The 22,496-nt window shown below is 36.9% G+C and overlaps 1 protein-coding gene across 6 annotated transcripts in view; it reads right to left on the bottom strand.

The window, feature by feature from the left end:
- Positions 1–22,496, bottom strand: part of TEX9 (testis expressed 9) — a 198,895-nt gene that overhangs the window by 45,014 nt on the left and 131,385 nt on the right. For 3 of the 6 annotated variants that reach the window (XM_057306139.1, XM_057306140.1, XM_044390971.3), the window contains 6 exons: positions 17,617–17,708; positions 9,473–9,690; positions 9,254–9,317; positions 7,413–7,495; positions 2,060–2,105; positions 1,016–1,098 (listed from right to left, as the gene is read on the bottom strand). In XM_057306139.1, coding sequence (XP_057162122.1) covers positions 1,016–1,098; positions 2,060–2,105; positions 7,413–7,495; positions 9,254–9,317; positions 9,473–9,486 — 290 coding nt within the window. In that variant the 5' untranslated portion in view covers positions 9,487–9,690; positions 17,617–17,708. Of the gene's footprint in view, positions 1–1,015; positions 1,099–2,059; positions 2,106–7,412; positions 7,496–9,253; positions 9,318–9,472; positions 9,691–17,616; positions 17,709–17,811; positions 18,054–22,496 lie in introns of those variants that run through there. The other 3 variants (XM_057306141.1, XM_026518548.4, XM_044390973.3) reach the window with 3 other exon arrangements.

The raw sequence follows: 22,496 nt of genomic DNA, 5'->3' as shown, positions 1-22,496 counted from the left end.
TGGAAGCCTGCTTCTTCCTCTCCCACTCCCTCTGCCTGTGTTCCCTCTCTCGCTGGCTGTCTCTCTCTCAAATAAATAAATAAAATTAAAAAAAAAAAGTCACTGGTAAAGGCATTAAGAAATGGGCCAGCTCTAACCCATTAAGTTTATGGTCCTAAAAGCCTTATTTTTAACTTTTTACTTTAAGCCTAACTTACTTTTTACCACATAAGCAAAGCCTTCAGAATTCTATCTAGAAAAACAACCTTTTCTTTAAAAAAGTAACTCTGAAGTCTGAAAATAAGATAACCAGGTAGGTTATGTACACAGTGTATGTTCTCTTTTCTTCTATTTTAGATTTATTTTCTCTTCATTATCCCATCACTCTTTTTTTTCTCTCTTTTATTTAAAAAGCAAAAAAGTCAACAAAGATTTTTCCAGGATTGTAATGCAATTATCATTTTGGGTAAGTAACAGACATTTAATAAAAAGAAGCTGGTTGGTACAATCCATTGCAGGTGTGACCTTCCCTTTTCTAGGTCGCCTATCCAGAGAGCCTCTTGGTCCCCTTTTCAGCTTAAAATACTAAGAATAGCCTTGAATTCTTTCTCACCAAAAACAACAGGATGTAAATTATAATGATACTATAGTCTTACTTACGGCACACCAAATCATTCTGTATGTCAATATACACAATAATGCACAGTGTTCTATTAAATGCTAGAAAAAGTAGACCAGTTATTTTGAGAGAACTAGGCAGAGAGACACCTAGGTTCTAGTCTTAGTTCTAAGAAAATATCTCACTAACACTTAAGAATTTGAAATGTGGCAATGCTGCTTAAGAGAACAATGTAAAACGTTCAGTAACTGCTGTAAGACATTTCTGAGTAGAACACGTTTTAAATTATTGAATGTAGATAAGATACATACAACGTAAGGTATAAAAGATCTGAAGAAACAGAGCTTAGCTAAAATGATGGTCCTGTGAATCATAAAACTAAAAAAGGAAAGTGATACTTTAAAAACTGTGCTATACCTTGAATTTGTTTTCCTTCCTTTACTTGCAAAGCGCAGTTGGTTTTGAACCTTGTTTACGGCATCGACAGTTTTGGTTTTGGGCTACATCAAAAGAATTTAAATTATTAGATTCTAATCATGTATCATGGAAAGCGATTTTGTAATACACAGAACTGCTAGTTTACTACACAGAAGCATTGTTATTTTCATGGAATTAATCAAATTGTATTTTAAAGAATGCCAGAATTGTATAGCTGGAAGAGACCTAGATATCACTAGCACCAACAGATTCAAAGATAAGGAAAATGAGCCTCCAAAATGCAAGGATATTCAGCTGGCTAGTGGAACATTAAGCTGGATGTTCTGGCTCACAGAATTTAGTTCTCCTCACTGAGTATTCCCCAGACTTCACATACACCATTCCGTTGGCCTAGATCCCAGTAGGTGGGGAACCTGCAGATCCCAATTTGCCCAGCACCAGCAATAGTGATCTACACACTGGAGATATCTAAATGAATGACTAAACCTCTCAAATTACCTTCTTTGTATATATATACTTTTTCAGGTGATATATCTAGTGAATTTGGGCTTCGGAGAGAAAACTAAAAATGCTTAGGTTACAGATTCATTTTACTTAGAATTTTTTCCGATATATATCCAAATTGTTCAGTGAAATTATGAGACAAAAAAGGATTCAACTTATTTTATGAGCAACATTTCATGAAGGCATCTCTCCTAAGTATCAAGGCTTATATTGTATTTCTATTTTCTGTTTCTGTTTTATTCTAAGAAAAGTCTAAAAAATAACCTAAATTTTACAGAATGTAATTATATTTACACAAAGTTTGATTTTTTAAAAAAACATTTTATTTATTTTAGAGAGAGAGAGTTCGAACACAAGCAGGGGGAACAGAAGGCAGAGGGAGCGGGAGAAGCAGACTCCCCACTGAGCAGAGCCTGACGTGAGGCTCGATCCCATGACCCCGAGAGATCATGACCTGAGCCAAAGGCAGATGCTTAACCAACTGAGCCACCCAGGAGCCCCAAAAGCTGGATTTCATACCTTAGTTTCTGAATGTAGGTGAACTATCCCTTCAGACAACAGACCTCTACAGACCAAAAATAAACATTACACATTAATAATAGATACTAAACTAGACACAATAAAATACAACAGCAATTATATCTGAAAGGGAAAACAGACAACTATCCAGTAGACTTTGCTATAATTCTGGTTACGCACAGGTTAATTTATTTTGCTAAGTGTCACAAACAACAAAAGTTCTTTGGTTAAATAATTCACCTTTGAGAAGATATACTATAATACCAATATTTTTATAGGGAAACGTAGCACAAATTTTAACAAATGAAAATCATGAGTGATTCTTGGTGACGCACAAGGATTATCTATTTTACAAAATGATTCACCACAAGGCTTTTTAGTGTGAGCCCACCCAGTGTTATCCTTTGTAAATGTATTTAAATACTTGGTCAGTGTCTGTTTTCCCCATTACACTGTGAACTCCAGGAGGGAGGAATCATGTCTGCCTTGTTTACTGCTCTGTGCCTAGTACTTGGCATAGCACCTAGCATATGAACTCTTAAACTGTCACTGAATAAGTATTTGTTAAATGCATGAATAAATACATCTAAAATACAACTCTTTTTTTTTAACATTTTAACTTCACATTTTTTTATTGAAGTGTAATTGACATATAATAGCCTATTAGTTTCAGGTGTACATCAGTGATTCAGTATTTTTATATATTACAAAATGGTCCCCACAACAGGGCTAGTTACCATCTGTCACCATACACAGTTGTTATATTGACTATATTCCCTATGCTGTACATTACATCCCCACGCCTAACATTTTATTACTGGAAGTTTGACCTCTAAAATACAACTCATTTTTATGCAGTTTTCAAAATGCATTTTTATTTAAAACAAAGAGTGTTTATGGGGTCTGCACTTTATGGCCCATGGGCTGAATCCACCCACATCCATTCATTTACACATTACCTATGGCTGTTTTCTCACTACAACAGCAAAACTGAGTGGTTATGACAAAGGCTGTAAAGCCCACAAATACAAAAATACTAATTACCTGGCTCTTTATTGGAAGAGTTTGCCTACCCCTGATCAATTGTATAGATCATCCCCATTACATGTATTAATATTTCTAAAAACCTACCATGTAACTATCTATTGTTGCTATTAAAAAACAAAACAAAACAAAAAAATTTCCATCATTCCCCTGAGAATCCATAACCATAATAAGGACACAAAAACAAAATTACTTTCCATCAGATGCCACCTACTCAACTAGTCATACAAAAATTATTTCAATATTAAGCACAAAAATATACTTAGATAGATAATATATTCAACCCCTTAACTAAAAATAGCTCTGGGAAGAAAAAAGGCTTTCAAAATACCTTGAAATTATAGAGACTAAAGAATCATTCTCATATAGGACATTAAAATGTTACCAAGTTTTATACAAATTTTTAAGTGTCCTCTTTAATGGCCTTCATATCAAATGAATATCTTCCATCTCCCCTCCCCCTGATAAACATATGTATCAGCCAAAGACATTTAACAGTTATTGGTCTCCCTCACGTTTAGCACGGTGACATTATGTTGCCAGTGTATTTCCATGAAAAATGAACTAAAACACAGTATTCTGGTTATTTTTGTTACACTTCTCCATGAAATGTTCGTGTGTAACATGACTGAAATGATTTGTGTGGTAAACCTTGCTTCCAGCAGACTGAAGGATATGTATACTATTAGGAAACTAAATTCTGGTTTTCTGACCATATTGTTTGGCAGAGTAACCTTGGATGTTGAAGACCTGTTATAATATATACTGCCTGACCACCATTATTTAGGTGAACGACTGTTCCAAGCTAAAATGGATTGTCTCTTTACAGAATTACCTCCCACCTTCAGCAATTTCCAACTAATAGTCAAGGGGCATGTTTCACGTGGTAAAAGCCATCTGTTCAAACAGCAGCATTTTTTTTTTAAAAGCCACCTGATCAAGGTAAACAGAGGTGTCATCATCACTTTGCACTTAAGGAAAATTTAGTGAAAGGAAACCAACAGATTTATTTTTATGCTTGTGAAATCAGTCTCTCACTTGCTTCAACAGAATCTAGGGATTAGCTGTTGTTACCAACATTTCAGTCTTTTAGTTCACTTATAAAAGCTGTGTTTAATCTTTGTAATCCAAATTTGGAATTCTGATAACTGCTAAACATCATTTCCCATAAAATATCAGAAAGCATTACATATGATAAGGATGCGTAGTTTCATATGTATATATCAAATGATATAAAAAATTTAAAATACACTCTTTTTAGGTTTATAGTTCTATAAATTTTTTTAAAGATTTATTCATTTTGAGAGAGAGAGAGCATATAAACAGGGGGACGGGCAGAGGGACAGAATCTTTCAAGCAGGTTCCCCACTGAGCAAGGAGCCCAATGCAGGGCTCAATCCCACAACCCATGACTGAGCAAAAATCAAGAGTCGACATCCAACCAACTGAACCACCCAGGCACCTCTCCAGTTCTATAGATTTTTTTTAAAGATTTTATTTATTTATTCGTCAGACAGAGAGAGCCAGAGAGAGCACAAGCAGGGAGAGTGGCAGGCAGAGGGAGAAGGCTCCCCATTGAGCAAGGAGCCCGATGCGGGACTCGGTCCTAGGACCTGGGATCATGACCTGAGCCGAAGGCAGACGCTTAACCAGTTGAACCACCCAGCCATCCCAAACAGTTCTATAAATTTTAACAAATTTTATGGTCATGTAGCCACCACAACAACCAAGATAGAGAATATTTCCATCATCCCCAAAACTTCTGTTGTGACCCTTTGTAGTTAATTCCCTCCCCTCTACCACATACAACCACCAATCAGATTCTGTCCCCACAGTTTTACCTTTTCCAGAATGTCAAATAAATGGAGTATAGGGGGGGAAAAAAGAGAGGCAAACCAACTAGAAAACAGACTCCTAACTCTAGAGAACAAAATGATAGTTACTGGAGAGGAGGTAGGCTGGGGGATGGGCTAAATGGGTGACTGTATTAAGGAGGGTACTTGCAATGAGCAATGGGTATTGTATATCAGTGATGAATCACTAAATTCTACACCTGAAATTAATATTACACTGTATGTTAACTGGAATTTAAATAAAAACTCGAAAAAATGGAATCATACAGTATACACGTTTTAATCTGGCTTCTTTCACTTAGCTTCCATGTTGCTGCTGCATCAATAAATAGTTCATTGTTTTTACTACCAAGTAGTATTCCACTGCATGGATATACCATAATCGGCTTATCCTATCTGTTCACTACCTGATATTCGAGCTGTTCCCAGTTTTTGGCAATTATGAATAAAAGTGTTATAAACATTCGCATACAGGTTTTCACTTGGACATGCATCTTCATTTCTCTTGGGTAAACAGCTAAAGGGGAATTACTGGATCATACACAGTATTTTTGAGTAAATAAATAATGTCCCAATATTTCAAGTATGAGCTAAATATATTGCTGCTTAAGTAACACATTCCTTTTTGGTTTGTAAGCCTTCTAAGGTGTTTAAACATTCTACCCTGTTAGGGCCGTGCTGCTCTCACAGCCTGCTTCTTCATCTTAGAAGACTGAGAGGACCCAGGCTGTTGTGAGATTTAAACAGTCACAAACAGTTTTAGTCTATCACTCAAAATTTCTTAGCCAGTACAACTTCCCCCAAAACTAGTATATTTCATATCTTTTTGATTCCAGTCAGTTCCATGTGCCATTACCACATCCATAGTTCTTTCCAAGACTAGATTTCTTTACACTGAACACCTCTTCCCTCCTCCCTCCCTCACTTTAAGAATGGCTTACTTTGAAGTTGTCAGGCTTCTATGGCAAGGCTATACCTTTAGTTAGAGCTTTGCCCAGAGCCATTTTATCCAGTTGGAAGTTTCACTAGGTGCCATTCAAAATGATCCTTGCCCTGAAGAACCTTAATCCATTATGAAGTTTTATCAATAGCATGAAGACCACATCTTAGTCTGATCTTTGCTTCAAGGCTGAGCTTTAATAGGCTTTTGTTCCTCAAAGACTTTCTCAATTTTATCTCATAATTTTTTTGGTCTAAAAGCAGCTAACCCTACAAAGCAAGGGTAATCAAGACAGTGTGGGACTGGCATAAGAAGAGATATATAGATCAATGGAATAGAATTGAGAGTCCACAAATAAAACCATGTGCCTCTAGTCAGCTGATTTCTGACAAGACTGCCAAGACCATTCAGTGGGGAAAGAATACAACTAACAGTACCAGCACATACTACTAATATTTTGTTTTTCAACCTCTCCCCCCGAGACCACAAGTTCATTTGACATCTGTTCTGCCTTCCAATTTACCAAAGGTGGCAGTTTTACTAAATCCATTGCTACTACATTAACAGTACTTCTCTATCTTTTCAGCCTCCAGGATCAGTTTCCTTGCTGGCTACCCCCTAACTACAAAGCTAAAGCCACACTTTCCAAGTTTTTGTCATATGGCACCTGATTCTCAATACCAATTGCTGTATTAGTTAGGATAAGCTAGGAGATCAACCCCAAAATTTCAGTGGCTTAACACAAAGCAGCAGTAGAGAGGGATAGAGGGCCCTTTTTTCCCATAAGTTCCACATGGTCACCCAGAGACCAGGCTGGGAAATTTCATCAACTGGATTTTCACTGATCATAGCAGAGAAAGAGTCAGCTTGAGTTCAACATACAAGTCCTATCTGCTGGCTTGGAAGAGAATAATCTGACTTCTCCTCATAACAAGAGACTTAGAATGTTGAGTGAACACCATTGCTTCTGCTATATGATTTTACAGTTTTATTCACACAGATCCTTTGTTTCCTTTTAAGTTTATTCCTAAATACATCTGGATTCCCCATTTTTTTGACATACCTGAAGGTCATGTGAAATTCAAGGAAAAAAAGATCTACTTTATATTTACTAACTTATTTTTATATTATTTTCATATGGAATTTTAAAAGAAAGGTAGTATAGTATGTAAGAACAGGTTCAGAAATCTTACCAACTGTGGGTTTGCATCTCAGTGAAATCACATATTATCTATATATCCTTGGGCAAGCTACTAAACTTTGCTAAGCTCCAATTTCCTCATTTTTAAAATGAGGACAGTAGTATTTATTTCAAAATAATACTTTGAAGACTAAATGACATAAAGTAGGTAAAGGGTTTATATCGTGTCTGGTTCATATAAGCCTCCATTTTATTAGTGTTTTACATATTATGTTATTTTTCAAATAATAGATTTCTAATACTTACATGCAAAAAGATTTTACATAACAAAAGATCCACATACATCATCAAAAAAATGGCATTTAAGTTACTTACCTTAAACTGCAATCCTCTTCCTTTTCATATGATTTAATTTGTGTTGAGACCGGCCTTGACTGACCTACTTCTTGCTGATCTCTCTAGTTAAATGAATAAAGATAAGTAATATAGAGAAGAACTACAAAACCAGGATATAGTCAATTACCTTTCTGATTATTAATCATTTCAGAGTTGTCCACAGTTTCCATCAAATCAAGGCATAGAACTCAAATGCTATGGTATGAATATAAGGTCTGTAACAATGTAGTTTCACCTTTGATTCACTCTGGATTAAGCAAGTCAATTCTAAGGGAAAAATGTATCAATGCCTTTATCTGATCTTATCTACCTCCTGCTTCCCCACTACCTTAGTCTTCCCACTTGTGTAACATGCAAAGGAAATTAGACTCACAGGAAATTAAAGCAAAAATTTGTTTAATGGGTAGAAAAACTTGTCTCAAATCAGGCAAAGCTTCAATTTATTTTATTTTATTTTTTTATTAAGAGAGTACATGAGTTGGGGGTGAGTGAAGGGGGAGGGGCAGGGGGGAGGGAGAAGCTTAAGCATGCTCCACACCCAGTGCAGAGCCCAACTCGGGGCTTGATCTCACAATCCTGAGATCATGACCTGAGTAGAAATCAAGAGTCAGACGCTTAACTCACTGAGCCACCCATGCCCCAGAGCTTCAATATGAAGACCATGAAGCACTAAAACACTAAGAGTAAAAGCTTCTGGCAATGACATAACAAGATGTGAAAATGAGTAAACAAAAATTAAACGCAGTGAAAGTTATATCCATTAGCTTCCGTGGGGCAGGAATGCCCTCTCCCCTTTCCCAGCCCTTCCCAGGTTTCTACTCTTTTGGGAGGGGGAGGGGCAGGAAATCATCCTTATTAGAGGATTCTTGGAGCAGAATGCATAAGGAATCCTTCATTCTCCTCTAACATTGGGTTTGTTAATTATTTTCCTGCTCTTTAGACTGGCAAAAACTAAAAGATAATAATAAAAATTTATTTTTAGTAAAATATTTTATTATAAATGAAACTGGCAAATCTGTAACCATTATCTAAATATATTACCATATATATATTTTTTTTATTCCAAAACTAACAAATAATGATGGATCTGTATAAGGCATTAAAACAAATTATTGCCTATGCTTCACTACCAGCCCCAATACATGGATGGAGAATTTAAAAGAAAAAAGTACAATTAGAGTAAAAACTGAAAAAAGTTTGAAAGCAGCTACTTTATTCGTCTAAGGAATACTACTATATTCTATCAATAAATAGTGGGAATGCTAACGCTTGAGTTGCTGCTTAAAGTAGGAATAACCAATTTGGTAGCCAGAATGGGGCGAAATATGCTTACTTATTTAGTGACATAACTTCACTACATTTTTTTTCTAACTATAAATCCGACTAGTCTAGCCCTAAGAATTTGAATTACATCCAACTGCAGAATTTAAGAAACAAATTACCATCTGAGTATTAGTGATGATTGTTATCCTTTATTCGACTTTTGTCCTGAGCCCATTTTATTTCTATCCTTACTGAATTACCAGCATTAATTCTATACATCTACTCTGAAACATCAATTTTAAAGTAGAGCAGGTTATTAAATATCAATATTTTCACTAATTACATGGTTGAAAAATCTCCACGGAAAATGCTTTTTCAGTGGCTTTTAGAAAATGTGTGCATATCAAAAACATATGTGCATATATACATACATCTATTCATATATTCTTGTTCAATCTGTGACAATTCATTGACCAAAAAATGTATGCTTTGGGCACTTGAGAAAGTTAAAAAACTAGCACTCACATGAAATTAATAATAATTGCACATTCACTTACTATTACTTCCTCAGCTTGTCGAACCAGATCAGCTGTTTTTGCCTCTAGTTCTGCATTCAAACGCCTAAAAGCAAAAAATAATATTTGGGACACATTGAAGAGTTTAACAAAAATAAAAGTAATTAAATTTCAATAACTACACTTTAGCTAATCAAGAAATGCCAAAACATACACATGACATTTTCACTCTAAAATTACCATTACTATTAGAACACTTACCTCCAACTCTTCATGATTTCTCATCTTTTGTGGTAGAGATTCAAACAGTAACTCTTGGCCTCTCTTGGGCCCTCACTTCAGGTGTAATGACTTATTTGGGTAGAATAAATTGGGTGGGTTCAATTCAGTTCCACTCTCTATCTTCTTGGGATCAGCTCCAAATGGGGGCAGGAGTCGGGTAGGATGGGGGAGAGGCCTGCTTTGGTCTGGGGGTGTTGCTGCAAGTGGGGAGGTAAATCTGGGGTTTAGTGAGCAGGCCTAATGTGGCTCACATCTCAGTTACACACTTCAATATCAGTTTCAGAAGCAAAGGTGCTTGTTTTGACCTCCACCCGCCACTCCTTATTTTTTCCCCCCCATCTACTTGGAATCTGGCAAAGAACAGGAGTACTATTTGGCCCAATTTAGAATGAAAGAATGGCAATATCACTGAAGTAAACTGGTTTTATTGTTTTGTTTTTTAAGATTTTATTTATTTGTCACAGAGACAGAGAGAGAGCACGCGTGAGCAGGGGGAGCAGCAGGCAGAGAGAGAAGCAGGCTCCTCTCTGAGCAAGAAGCCCGATGCAGGGCTCGATCCCAGGACCCCAGGATCATGACCTGAGCAGAAGGCAGATGCATAACCGACTGAACCACCCAGGTGTCCCAGGAAACTGTTTTTAAAGATAAGATTGCTCATAATCCTACCACCATCATCCATTTTTAAAAAATTTTTCATATTCCCTTCTAATTTTCACCTATATACAATTTCATACTATGTTTTCCCATAAAAATATAGAAGGAATAGGTTTAGATCTACATAATCTTTATAATTCATGCCTTAAGTGGCTACACAATATTGATTGTAATGAGTTGCACTTAACATAATGTACTGAATTGTTCCTGTTAAAGTCCTTTTTTCACTTTGAAAGGTTAACACTATAATAAACATCTTCAAAAGCATAAAACTTTTTAATTTTATTCATAGCTCACATTTCTAGACCACCTAGGCTCTTTTGAAATTATATAAAGGGAATATGTTGAGCAATTTTTTAAATCTCTTGCTTTTTAATTAGATATGTGATTCAGAAGTAACAAAAATGACTGACAATCCCCACTCCCAGAAAAAAAAAAGTAGTACTATATCCCTTCTTAAAACAGTCTAATGTTTTAAGAAATATTTTTATATCTTAGGATGAGTTAATCAAAAGAAAAATATCTAATAAAGACCTGAAGTTGCAGTTAAGATGCCATTATTTGATTTTTCATATTTCTTTAACACGAATCATGAGAACTTCTATTTAGAAGCTTCTGGTCAATACAGTATTCTGAGATGACTCAGAGCACTATTCTGCTCCAAACCGATGGACATGTTGGATAAAATGTAATGAAGGAAATACTGCTAAGCTCTAGCTCAGGCAAGGGAAATACCCTGGCACTAAAAATAAAGCAGCAACTCAAAGTGAGAGCAGTAAACAGGAACAGAAGCCAAAACAGTCTAACAGCTAAAAACTGATGCATGTGTGGGAGTCACGAAGGGCTACACCTGTGAAACACAGACTACAAAAACGCTACCCATAACCTTAGGTGAACGGAAATGAAACTGGAGCCATGGGTGGAAAAGATTCTGTTGTGAGTAAACACAGCAAATTCATCTTACCCAGATGGTGTAGGGACCCTACAACAAATTTTAGTACCGAAAGCTGCACCAAAACCAGTGAAAACTCTGATAAGCTAGAAAAAATAAATGTGAAATCAAACTATAAGGACATTTACTTATCTAGAATATATGGAACTCTCTTCAAAAGCAAACCCTGCTAAAAATGACTTCACAAAGATAACAAATTGCATAAAGAAAGGAGTCGCTAAGACAATCAGCAGACACAACAAAATTTATACCATAAGAACTAGATTATCTAAATCTAAACATCTAAATCTAAAATCTATTTTTAAAAGATTTTTAAATCAGCATTTTTCACTTGCCCACTCCCCAAAAGCAGGAATAGAAACCATTAGGCAAGAACAAGTATTTATTACAAAAGAAACTGAATGTGGAAAAGAACCAAATAGAAATTACATAAATGAAAAATAGAGTCATTGCACTTAAAAACTCAAACTCACTGGCTACACTGAACAGCACAATGAACTGAATAGGAAATTAATGAGAAGACAGATATGAGAAAATTCGCCTAAAAGGAGATACAAAAAAAAAAAAAAGATAAAAAAACAAGAGAGGTTAACATTCATTGCAGAGAGACTGTAGGACAAAGACAGATGTCTATTTACCTAACAGAAGTTGCAGAAGGACATCCCAGAGAAGGAGGAAATGTCAATATTTGAATACTGAGAATTTTCTTAAACTGAGGAAAGACATGAACCTCAAGTAGACTTAAGAAAACAGGGGCCCTGGCCGGCTCAGCTGGTAGAGCATGCGACTCTTGATCTCGGTGGTTGTGGGGTTTTAGTCCCACACTGGGTGTAGAGATTACTTAAAAATGGAATCTTAGAAAAAAAGAGAAAGAAAGAAAACAAGCCCATTCCTGTATACATCGTAGTGAAATTGCAGAACTTCGAAGACAAAAATAATCTTTAAATTACTAAAGCAATTATTTTAAAAGAACCAAGGAAAATAGACTACTGGCATTAAGTTCTAAAAAGCTAAAGTGGCTTTTCAACATCTCTAGATTCCAATGGACAATGAAGTGCTTGCTATCTTTAATGGATTGAGGAGGAAGAAAACATTCTATGTGCAGCTAAACTGTCTCTGAAGAATAAATGTAATGCAACAAAATTTTCAGAAAAGATGAGACTGAGAAGTAATGAAGGGTCTACACTTCAGGAAGGAGGAAGCTGAACCTGGGAAAAAATCATGAAGAGGAAAAAAAATTAGAAAATATGATGATAAACCTAAATTAGTGCAGAATATAAAAATAATGTTAATGATAACCTGGAGAGTAGGTGTATTCAAAACAAAGAGGAAGTAAAGTATTACCTAACTTAACAGACGGGAAAACTAAGATTAAGCATTTTAAGGTCTTTCCAAACCAGATAAAGAAAAAGACATAAAAATTTCTTCAATCCAACAGACAACAGAAAACAACGAACAAAGAAAAGGGATAGTAAAAAGGAAATACAAAAAATAAGACGGCTCAAACAACTTTAACAACCCAATAATGTAAATAAATTCACCTATCAGAAGGCAGAAATGATTAGACAGGACATAAAAAGAATGCTGTTAAAGCTAAATGACATATATTTTTAAAACAATTTAACAATTTAACAATATATTTTTAAAAATCAGTAGTATATAATTATCTGACCATAGTGCAATTAAAAATAAATCTAAAGTAACAAAAATAAAACAAGCAAATATCCTATATGCTTGGGAACTAAAAAACTCCTAAATAACCACTACGAAAATCATAAAATATTTAAAACTCAATAACCACAAAAGAAATACATGTCAAAACAGTTCCTGAAATACAAATAAGCTATAGTAGGAGAGAAATTTACAGAAATTAAATGTATTTATTAAAAAATAAGAAAAAAATAAAAACAAATAAAATTAAATTGAAATAAACTAAAAGTAAACTAAATATAAATTAAACTAGAACTAAACTAAAAAGTAAAAAAAAAAATCCACCACAATTAGACGAGCTAGAATAAAGACCAATGAAATAAAAAAAATAACATAGATTAGCAACAAAATCAAAAGCTGGTTCTCTGAAAAGACCAATAAAATAGCTAAACCTCCCAACAAGACTGATAAAAAGACAAAAATAAATAATACTGTAAAGCTTCGAAAAGATGTGTACAAGATTACAGACAAGACTTAAAACGTGTATGTGTCTGTGTATACACACACATAAACACAATGGAATATTATTCAGCCATAAAAAAGAATGAAATCTTACTGTTTGCAAGATGTGGATTATGCTAAGCGAAATAAGTCAGTTAGAGAAAGACAAATACCACATCATTTCTCTCATATGTGGAATTTGAGAAACAAAACAAATAAGCAAAGGGGGAAAAAAAGAGAAGAAACCAAGAAACAAATTGACTGTAGAGAAGTTACCAGAGGGGAGGGGGTGGGGGGATGGGTGAAACAGGTGATGGGGATATGAAGGCGGGCACTTGTTGTGATGAGCATCAGGTGATGTATGGAATTGCTGAATCACTATATTGTACACCTGAAACGAATATAACACTGTATGCTAACTATACTGGAATTTAAAAAAATATTGACTATTATTAAAATAAAAAAATAAGCATATTAGAGCATATTTATGCTATTACCTTTTAAAACATACATGAAGTGGACAGTTTTCTAGAAAACTATCAAATAACCAAAATTTATTCTGGAAGCACTAGTACATCTAAATAAATGAAACAAAACTGAATTGGTAGGCAAAAAAAATTCATTCAAAAAAATATATCATACTCAATTTCACAATTTTAACCAAAGGGTAGATGATCCCTGATCACAAAAAGGTTCCATGTGGCTAGGATAATACTGATATCAAAATCAGAAAAGAACCAATCTCACTTTTGTTCAAAGATGCAAAAAACCTACATAAAGTTGAAGCAATCTAATCCAGCAGTCTTTAAAGGAAAATAAAAAAACTGCTTAGTAGTTCAATATGTTAAAACATTACGTGTGTGTGAGGGAGAGGGCATTTAATTACCTAAATTAATTTGGGAAAAAAGTTTTGATAAGATTTAACATTCATTCAAAATAGGAATTAAAGGAAACAATGTCCTTAGACCTGATAAAAGAATCTAGCAAAACTCTACATCAAACTTCAAATACAGTGATAAATTAAGTGGGCTCCTTAAAATCATAACCAAGATAAGGCTGCTCACCATCACTTTTTCTATTCCATACTGCAATGGAGGTCCTAACTAAATTGAGAAAAAAAGAAGATGCATGAGAAACTGAAGAGAAAACACTATCATAATTTGCATATGATGTAACTGTCATTATAAAAAATGTAAGGTACGGGGCCTGGCTGAATCAGTCAGTGGAGCATGCAACAGTTGGGGCACCTGGGTGGCTCAGTCGGTTGAGTGTTTGACTCTTGATCTCAGCTCAAGTCTTGATCTCAGGGTCGTGAGTTCAGGCTCCACAGCGTGGAGCCTGTTATGAAAAAAAAAGCCATTCATTACAGCCACAAAAACTATAAGATAGCTTAAAACAGATTATATATGTGATAGTTTGATGTAGTAATATAAAATATTAAAGGACGCTAGGGGCGCCTGGGTGGCTCAGTTGGTTAAGCGTCTGCCTTCTGCTCAGGTCATGATCCCCAGGGTCCTGGGATCCAGCCCCACATTGGACTTCCTGCTCAGTGGGGAGCCTGCTTCTCCCTCTCCCTCTGCCTGCTGCTCCCCCTGCTTGTATTCTCTCTTTCTCTGTGTCAAATAAATAAAATCTAAAATATTAAAGGACACAAAAAAAACCCAAAAAAACAACAACAAAAAAACCAACCCAGCCCTATGTAAATGGAAATGTATCATATTCATTAAAGGAAAGATTCAACAGCATAAAGATGCCAGTGCTCTGCAAATTAATCTGTAAATCCAACGTAACTAGCATTTATGGGCATGGGGTGTGGGGAGGGGTGGGGCTTGCCCTACCAGCTATCAAGACCATTAAAACAGATGTCACATAAACTTATTGTTTAGCTTTTTTTTTTTTTTAAGATTTTTTATTTATTTACTCGACAGAGAGATAGCCAGCGAGAGAGGGAACACAAGCAGGGGCAATGGGAGAGGAAGAAGCAGGCTCATAGTGGAGGAGCCTGATGTGGGGCTCGATCCCACAACGCCGGGATCACGCCCTGAGCCGAAGGCAGACACTTAACCGCTGTGCCACCCAGGCGCCCCTATTGTTTAGCTTTTATAACATAGGCATGAAACGTGGAAAACCTATGGACTTGAGCCATTAGCATATTCTGTAATCCATCTTCTCTGATAGTGATGATTTCCTCCATTTATTCAACAGGAGCTGATTATAGAAGATTTTGGATTGGGATCCCCAGGAAGTGTTGTGTTCTGCTGACTGAAGACATCCCATACATGTTTAATACGAAGAACATGTGGCATAATACTCTATTATTAACTCATATTCTTGCCTACAAGAATGGCTGGACATTTTACTCTTCTGCATGGCAGAAATGTAATCTACAGCTTTAGGCTGAGCCTGGGAGCTACTCCGTTCATATACGCCTCAGATTTGCACACCTGAGTAAAGATAACAGAACAAGTAACAACTGACCACCTGCACCACAAAATGATTTCTGCTGAAATAGAACAGCTCCTGTAGATGTCTTTAAGAAGATTTTAAGCAGGACCAAAACAACACGCCAGAGCCAGGTGCAAAAGATACCCGTAAGTAAGTAAATGGATTAACCTAACCAATGCAGTTATTTGGTGCTATCTGGTATATGGTAATAAAAATAACCATTTGGGGTTGAGCACAGCTGATTCAGACCTGTGTAAGGGCAAGAGATTAGTTGCTTAGGTACACTCTTGAACTGGATTAATAGACCCATTTCATTAAATAGAGAATGATTATCCTCCCACATGCTATGGCAAATAAGTGCCTAGTTCATCAAAAGACAGTACAGTTCCATCTTAACTTTAAATATGCTTTAATTTTATAAGATAAGAACAGAACAGAGAGGGAGGTAAACCATGAGAGACTCTTAAATATAGAGAACAAACTGCCATTTGCTGGAGGGGAAGGGCTAGGTGGGGGATGGGCATTAAGGAGGGCACTTTGGATGAGCACTGAGTTTCTATGTAAGTGATGAATCACTAAATTCTATTTCTGAAAGCAATATTACACTATATGTTAACTAACTTGAATTTAAAAAAAATAAACTGGTCAGAAAACAAAAATAAACAAATAAATATGCTTTAATTTTAAGTACAGATCCTATGGTAACTCTGTTTAACAATCTGAAGCAGTGCTATGTTTCCCAAATTTTAATTCAGGTAAATTTTAAAGAAAATGAGTTGTTAAAATATAATTTCGTAAGGGTATATGCAATGACAAAAGACTTGGCCTCTGACTTTAAAGAATTTACAGACCAGTGGAGGAAAGAGACAAAACGTACACTAACAAATGAACGTGTAACCATTGTGCTAACGGCAAAGAATAATAAGTCAGTAAAACAGAGTCACTGGGAAGCCTAACATAATTCAGGCAGACCATGCTTAGCATTACAGGTGGAAGGCTTGTGTGTGATTGCCCTCAAAGGAGAAGCTTGAGACACTTAAAGGCCAGCGAGGCTGGAGACTGGTAGGCAAAAAAAAAAGGGCACCAGATCAAACAAGACACAGGAGCCAGATCTAACAGACTTTCTAAAGTGCAACAGGGGACCACTGCAAAGTTTCAGGCAAAGGACTGACTTGATCAAATTAAGTGAATACTCTGGCAAAAACTGGGGGATGAAGAGTGAAATGGTCCAAGAATGAAAGCACGTGTTGTCAGAATAGGTGTAATTACACTGAGAGCAGATGAGGAAAGGAAGCCTCCTCCTAACTCCACCAAACGTTGATGAGAACGGGAATTCCAACTGCACTGAGAGGAAGCACGCTTTCAATTTAGAAACCAAGCCTATGAGAAATTTACATAATCAAACTCCAGGAGCTCCAAATTAAGTGGATTTTCTTTTTTTTTCTTTTTATTTATTTATGTGACAGACAGACAGCCAGCGAGAGAGGGAACACAAGCAGGGGGAGTGGGAGAGGAAGAAGCAGGCTCCTAGCCGAGGAGCCCGAGGTGGGACTCGATCCCAGAACGCCATGATCACGCCCTGAGCCGAAGGCAGACGCTTAACGACTGCGCTACCCAGGCGCCCCAAATTAAGTGGATTTTCTTAAACTAGAAACTGAACTATTGGCAATACCCGCCATCCTAATCACCTCTAGCAGTATCATTTTGCTGATGAACATGTTTACTCGGGCTAAATTTTCACCCCTTTCAAACACCTAAGAAGTTAGCGGAGAAAAGATGAAGACTAGCGAACAGGATATTGAAAAGAGAATGGTGAACAGTAAGTGACCCCCAAGATCCAGTCAGTCACCAGGAAAGTACTTGCAAGCAACCTCATTTGGGTAAAAGAAAGAAGGAAAAACTGAACGGTCTAATTTCTTACTTATATTCTTCCTCCCTGGCGAGGAGGTCCCGTCGAGACGCAGCAGGTTGCTGAACACGGGGCGGGAGCGGAGTGCCTGAGATGCTCCGTCTCTGTAAAAGAGAAAGAGATTTTCAGACTCGAAGCTAAATGAGGTTCCTCGTTCTCTGGCCCGCTGAGAAGCTAGTCGCTATCCGGGAGTCTGTTTGAACTGACCCGCGGACGAACATTTCGCCCCGCCATCTTTCGCTACCGCGACGCTGTTACCGAGGCAACGAACGCATCTTCCCGCGAGATTTACCGCAACGCTAACCGCAGAGCGCCCTGGGCGCAGACTCCGAGTACTCCTGGGCTCTTGGCGGAGGGCAGCCTGAACCTGGGGTGGGGCCAGAGGGCTGGAAAGTGGGCGGACCACAGCTCTAACTGTGGGACCGAAGGGCGACCCCTGCTCTGCGCTACCCCAGTAGCCAGAGAAGCCAACCAAGTGCGTCGACTTACAAATTCTTAAGTTGGGGTTGGAAAGGTTTCAACCGTTTCCAAAACTCAGTAAGAAGCAAGCTAGTAAAGCCCCTACTCTTGTGCTTTTCCAAGCTTACTGGCCACTTCGACCTCCACCCGTTTTTTAAAAAATGAACTCTTCCTTGGAATTCTAAGTTCAAACTTCTCACATTTATTTATAGCATGATTAAAGGGTCGGTCTCTCAAATCAATGAGCCTAAATTCAGGTCTTGGCTTTGCCACTTACTAGTTGTATGGTCTTAGGTAAATCACTCTGTATCTTGGCTCCCTAACCTGTAAAATGGGAGTAAGAATAGATCCCATCTTACAGAGTTACAATGTGAAGTGAATTTGTGATTAGGATTGTGGCCGAAACACAGTAAGTAAATTCTCCAACTCTTTTGGAATAAAATTGAAAGTTCAAGAATAAACCTTCACATTTAGGGTGTTAGCCTTAAAAAATAAACTGCCAGTTATTTTACCAGCAAAAATGGGTTTATTTGGGAATAACAGGGAATTGCAATCGGGAACAAGCGAGCAGCTGCAGATCTATATGCAAGTCCCCAGAACAAAGGGGAGAACCGCTCTTATTCTGGAAAGGGGGATGTTCGGAAAGCTGTTATAAACAAGAGTGAGTCCATTGAAATAAACTGGGAGTTTGAAGTATAGTGGCTTTCCATTGGCTGAGCTGTAACAGTCTCTTATTGGCTGAGTTGTGACTGTCTCTTATTGGCTGGGCTGTTGCCAGGGTATGAGGAACACCCTTCTTCCTCCTACTGGGATAGTAAAGTGTATCCATGTGCAAGTCTGTCTCTTCCTGTTTGATTTGTAATTGTCAAGTGGTAGACTTTGAGAGCTCCCCCTACTGGTCTCCTGACTCCATTCTAAACAAAGTTTCCTTTTATTAATTTTCGCCAAGAGTCAACATTTGGCAAGAGTGCCAAGACAATTCAGTGGGAGAAAGAATAGTCTTTTCAACAAGTGGTACTGGGATGAGTGGATATGCACACGCAAAAGAATGAAACTGGACTCCTACCTCACACTGCGTATAACAACGCAAACTGGATCAAAGACCTAATCTTAAGAGAGAAAACTATAAAGCTCTTCAAAGAAACCATAGGTGAAAGTCTTCATCACCTTGAATTAAATAATGATCTCTTAGATATAACACCAAAAACAAGCCACAAAAGAAAAATCAATAAATTAAACATCATCAGGTCAAAAACATTTTGTTTCAAAGGATACCATAAATACAGTGAAAGATAAACAATAACAAAAGTTGGGAGAAATATGGAGAAATTCAAACCCTCATACACCGTTGGTGGGACTATAAAATTGTGCAACTACTGCAGAAAACAGCCTGGCAGTTGCACTTAGAGTTACCACATAATCTAGCAACCTACTTCTAGGTATATACCCAAGAAAAATGAAAACATATACCTTCACAGAAAGTTGTACACACATATTTATATAGATGCATAATTCAGAATAGCTAAAAGGTAATCCAGATGATCATAAACTGATTAATAGGAAAATAAAAGTGGTATAATCATACAATGGAATATTATTCAGCACCAAAAAGGAATAGAGTACAGATAAACATATTACAATATGGATGAACCTTGAAAACAAAATGTGAAAGAAGCAATTCACAAAGACAAATTATTATATGATTCCATTCCAATATGACCACATATTACATGAAATGTCCAGAATAGGAAAATACATACAGACAAAAAGTAGATTACTGGTTGCCTAGTTTCAGAGATGATGAGGGATTGGTTAAGGAATTGCAAAGTTTTTTTGTGGGGGTAATGTAAATGTACTAAAATTGATTGTGATGATGGTTGCACAACCTTGTTGACTATACTAAAAGCCAATGAATAGTACACTTTATATAGGTGAATGGTAGGTACGTGAAATACATCAATCAAGTTGTTAAAACATTAAAAAAATAAATTATTAGAATTAAATTAAAATTAAAATAAATTATTAAAATGAAAAGTTCATACTAATGCTAATCAAAAGAGAGTTGGGGTAGCCGTATTAATTTCATTTATTTTTTTTTTTAAAGATTTTATTTATTTATTTGACAGAGATAGAGACAGCCAGCGAGAGAGGGAACACAAAACACAAGCAGGGGGAGTGGGAGAGGAAGAAGCAGGCTCCCAGGGGAGGAGCCTGACGTGGGGCTCGATCCCAGAACGCCGGGATCACGCCCTGAGCCGAAGGCAGACGCTTAACCGCTGCGCCACCCAGGCGCCCCAAGGGTAGCCGTATTAATTTCAATCAAAGCTGACTTCAGAACAAGGAAAATTATCAGCAACAAAGAAAAGCATTACATAATGATAAAGAGGTTAACACTTCATGGAGATGCAACAATCTTTAATATGTATGCACCAAACAGTTTAGTGTTAAAATGCATGAGGCAAAACCTAAAAGGACTGCAAAGAGATAAAGATAAATCCACTAATATATTTGGAGATTTTGATACCCCCTTTCAGTAATTGATAGTTTAAACAGGCAGAAAATCAGAGAATATAATTGTCCTGAATAGCACTATCAATCATCTTGATCTAATTGACATTTAGAGAATACTCCCTCCAACAACAGCAGAATACACATTCCCCTCAATGTCATATAAAACATTCACCAAAATAGACCACATTCTGGGCCATAAAATGCATATTAATAAATTTAATAGCATTTATATTAGTTTCCTAGGGCTGCTGTAACAAAGTATCACAAACTGGGTGGTTTAACACAGGAGAAATTTATTGTCTCACAGTTGTAAAGGATAGAAGTCCAAAAAGGTGTTGGCAGGGCCATGCTCCTTTTGAACACTGTAGGGGAGAGCCTTCCTTGCCTCTTCCTAGCTTCTGGTGGTTGCTGTCATTTTTTGATTGCAGGTGCATCATTTTAATTTCTGCCTCTGTAATCACACAGTGTTCTCCCCAAGGGTCTCTGTCTTCACATGGCATTTCTTCTCACAAAGACTGTGGTCATATTGGCCAAGGACAATCACTGTCTCATGTCAATCTCAGCCTACCAGTAGTGATGCCATTGGCTAGGAATGCCTGGGGGCAGTAACCCCACACTTGTGGCAAGCCCCTACAGATATGGAACGTGTGGTTTACGACTTCAACATATCTTTTGAAGGGACACAATTCAATCTATAACAGGATCATACCAATTATGTTCTCAGCCTGCAATAGAATTAAACTAGAAATCAATAACAGAAAAGTAGCTGGAAAAATCTCAAAATATTTGGAGATAAAACACACACTTCTAAATAATAGATGAGTCAAAGAAGTCTCAAGAGAAATTTAAAAAAACATTTTGAACTAAATGAAAATGAAAATAAAACTTACCAAAATTTGTTGGATACAGCAAAAACAGTCTTAGAATACTTAGCATTAAGTGCATATATTAAAGAAGAAAAACCTAAAAAAAATAAAAATTAGAACAGAAATCAATGGAACTGAAAACAGGATAACAATAGAGAAAAATCGGGGCACCTGGGTGGCTCAGTCGTTAAGCATCTGCCTTTGGCCCAGGGCATGATCCCAGGGTCCTGGGATCGAGCCCCGCATCAGGCTCCCTCCTCCACTGGGAGCCTGCTTCTTCCTCTCCCACTCCCCCTTCTTGTGTTCCCTCTCTTGCTGGCTGTGTCTCTCTCTGTGAAATAAATAAATAAAATCTTTAAAAAAAAAAACAATAGAGAAAAATCACAGAAACCAAAAATTTGGTTCTTTGGAAAGATTAACAAAATTGATGAACTTCTAGCCATGCTAACCAAAGAAAAAGAAAGAAGACATAAAATTACCTATTTTGTGTTATTTTATGTGACAGGTGTGACTACAAGTAGAAACACAGGAGAGAAATAGAAGGCACAGCATGCCACAAAAACTACATAGGAAAGCTTCATGTGGTAAGAAGACAGAAAACAGAAGCAAGGGGGAAAACCTAGGTCAGAACTTTTATTGGGGTTTCTGCAGAAAAGGCAAGGCAGTTTAGGATTGGCTAGTTTGAGTAATTTCAGAAGGCTCTGGGGCACAGGGGCTGTCCCTAGTTGTGTAATCTGGTACAGGGACAATTAAGGCAGAAGAATATTGCCTCCTGGGGTGTATGGGACAGGTAAAGGAGATATGATTCTGGATTGGTTAGTTTGCATACCAAAGGCAAGCTCCTGGCTGAGCCCTTTGCTATCTCTAAGAATTGGCTAGTCCCAGGAGAGACAGGCAGAAAGATTTTTTTAAGATGTCAAAATGTCACAATCCAGAGAAAATTTAAAAATACAAGCAACACCAGGATCAGAAATGGAAAAGGGATCATCATTAATTATCCCATGAATATTAAAAGGATAATAAAAGAATACTATAAACAACTCTATATCCAGAGAC

The sequence above is a fragment of the Ursus arctos genome, unplaced genomic scaffold (genome assembly GCF_023065955.2).
Source record: "Ursus arctos isolate Adak ecotype North America unplaced genomic scaffold, UrsArc2.0 scaffold_36, whole genome shotgun sequence".
In the NCBI taxonomy this organism is placed as follows: Eukaryota; Metazoa; Chordata; class Mammalia; order Carnivora; family Ursidae; genus Ursus; species Ursus arctos.
This window is presented reverse-complemented; position numbering and strand designations above follow the sequence as displayed.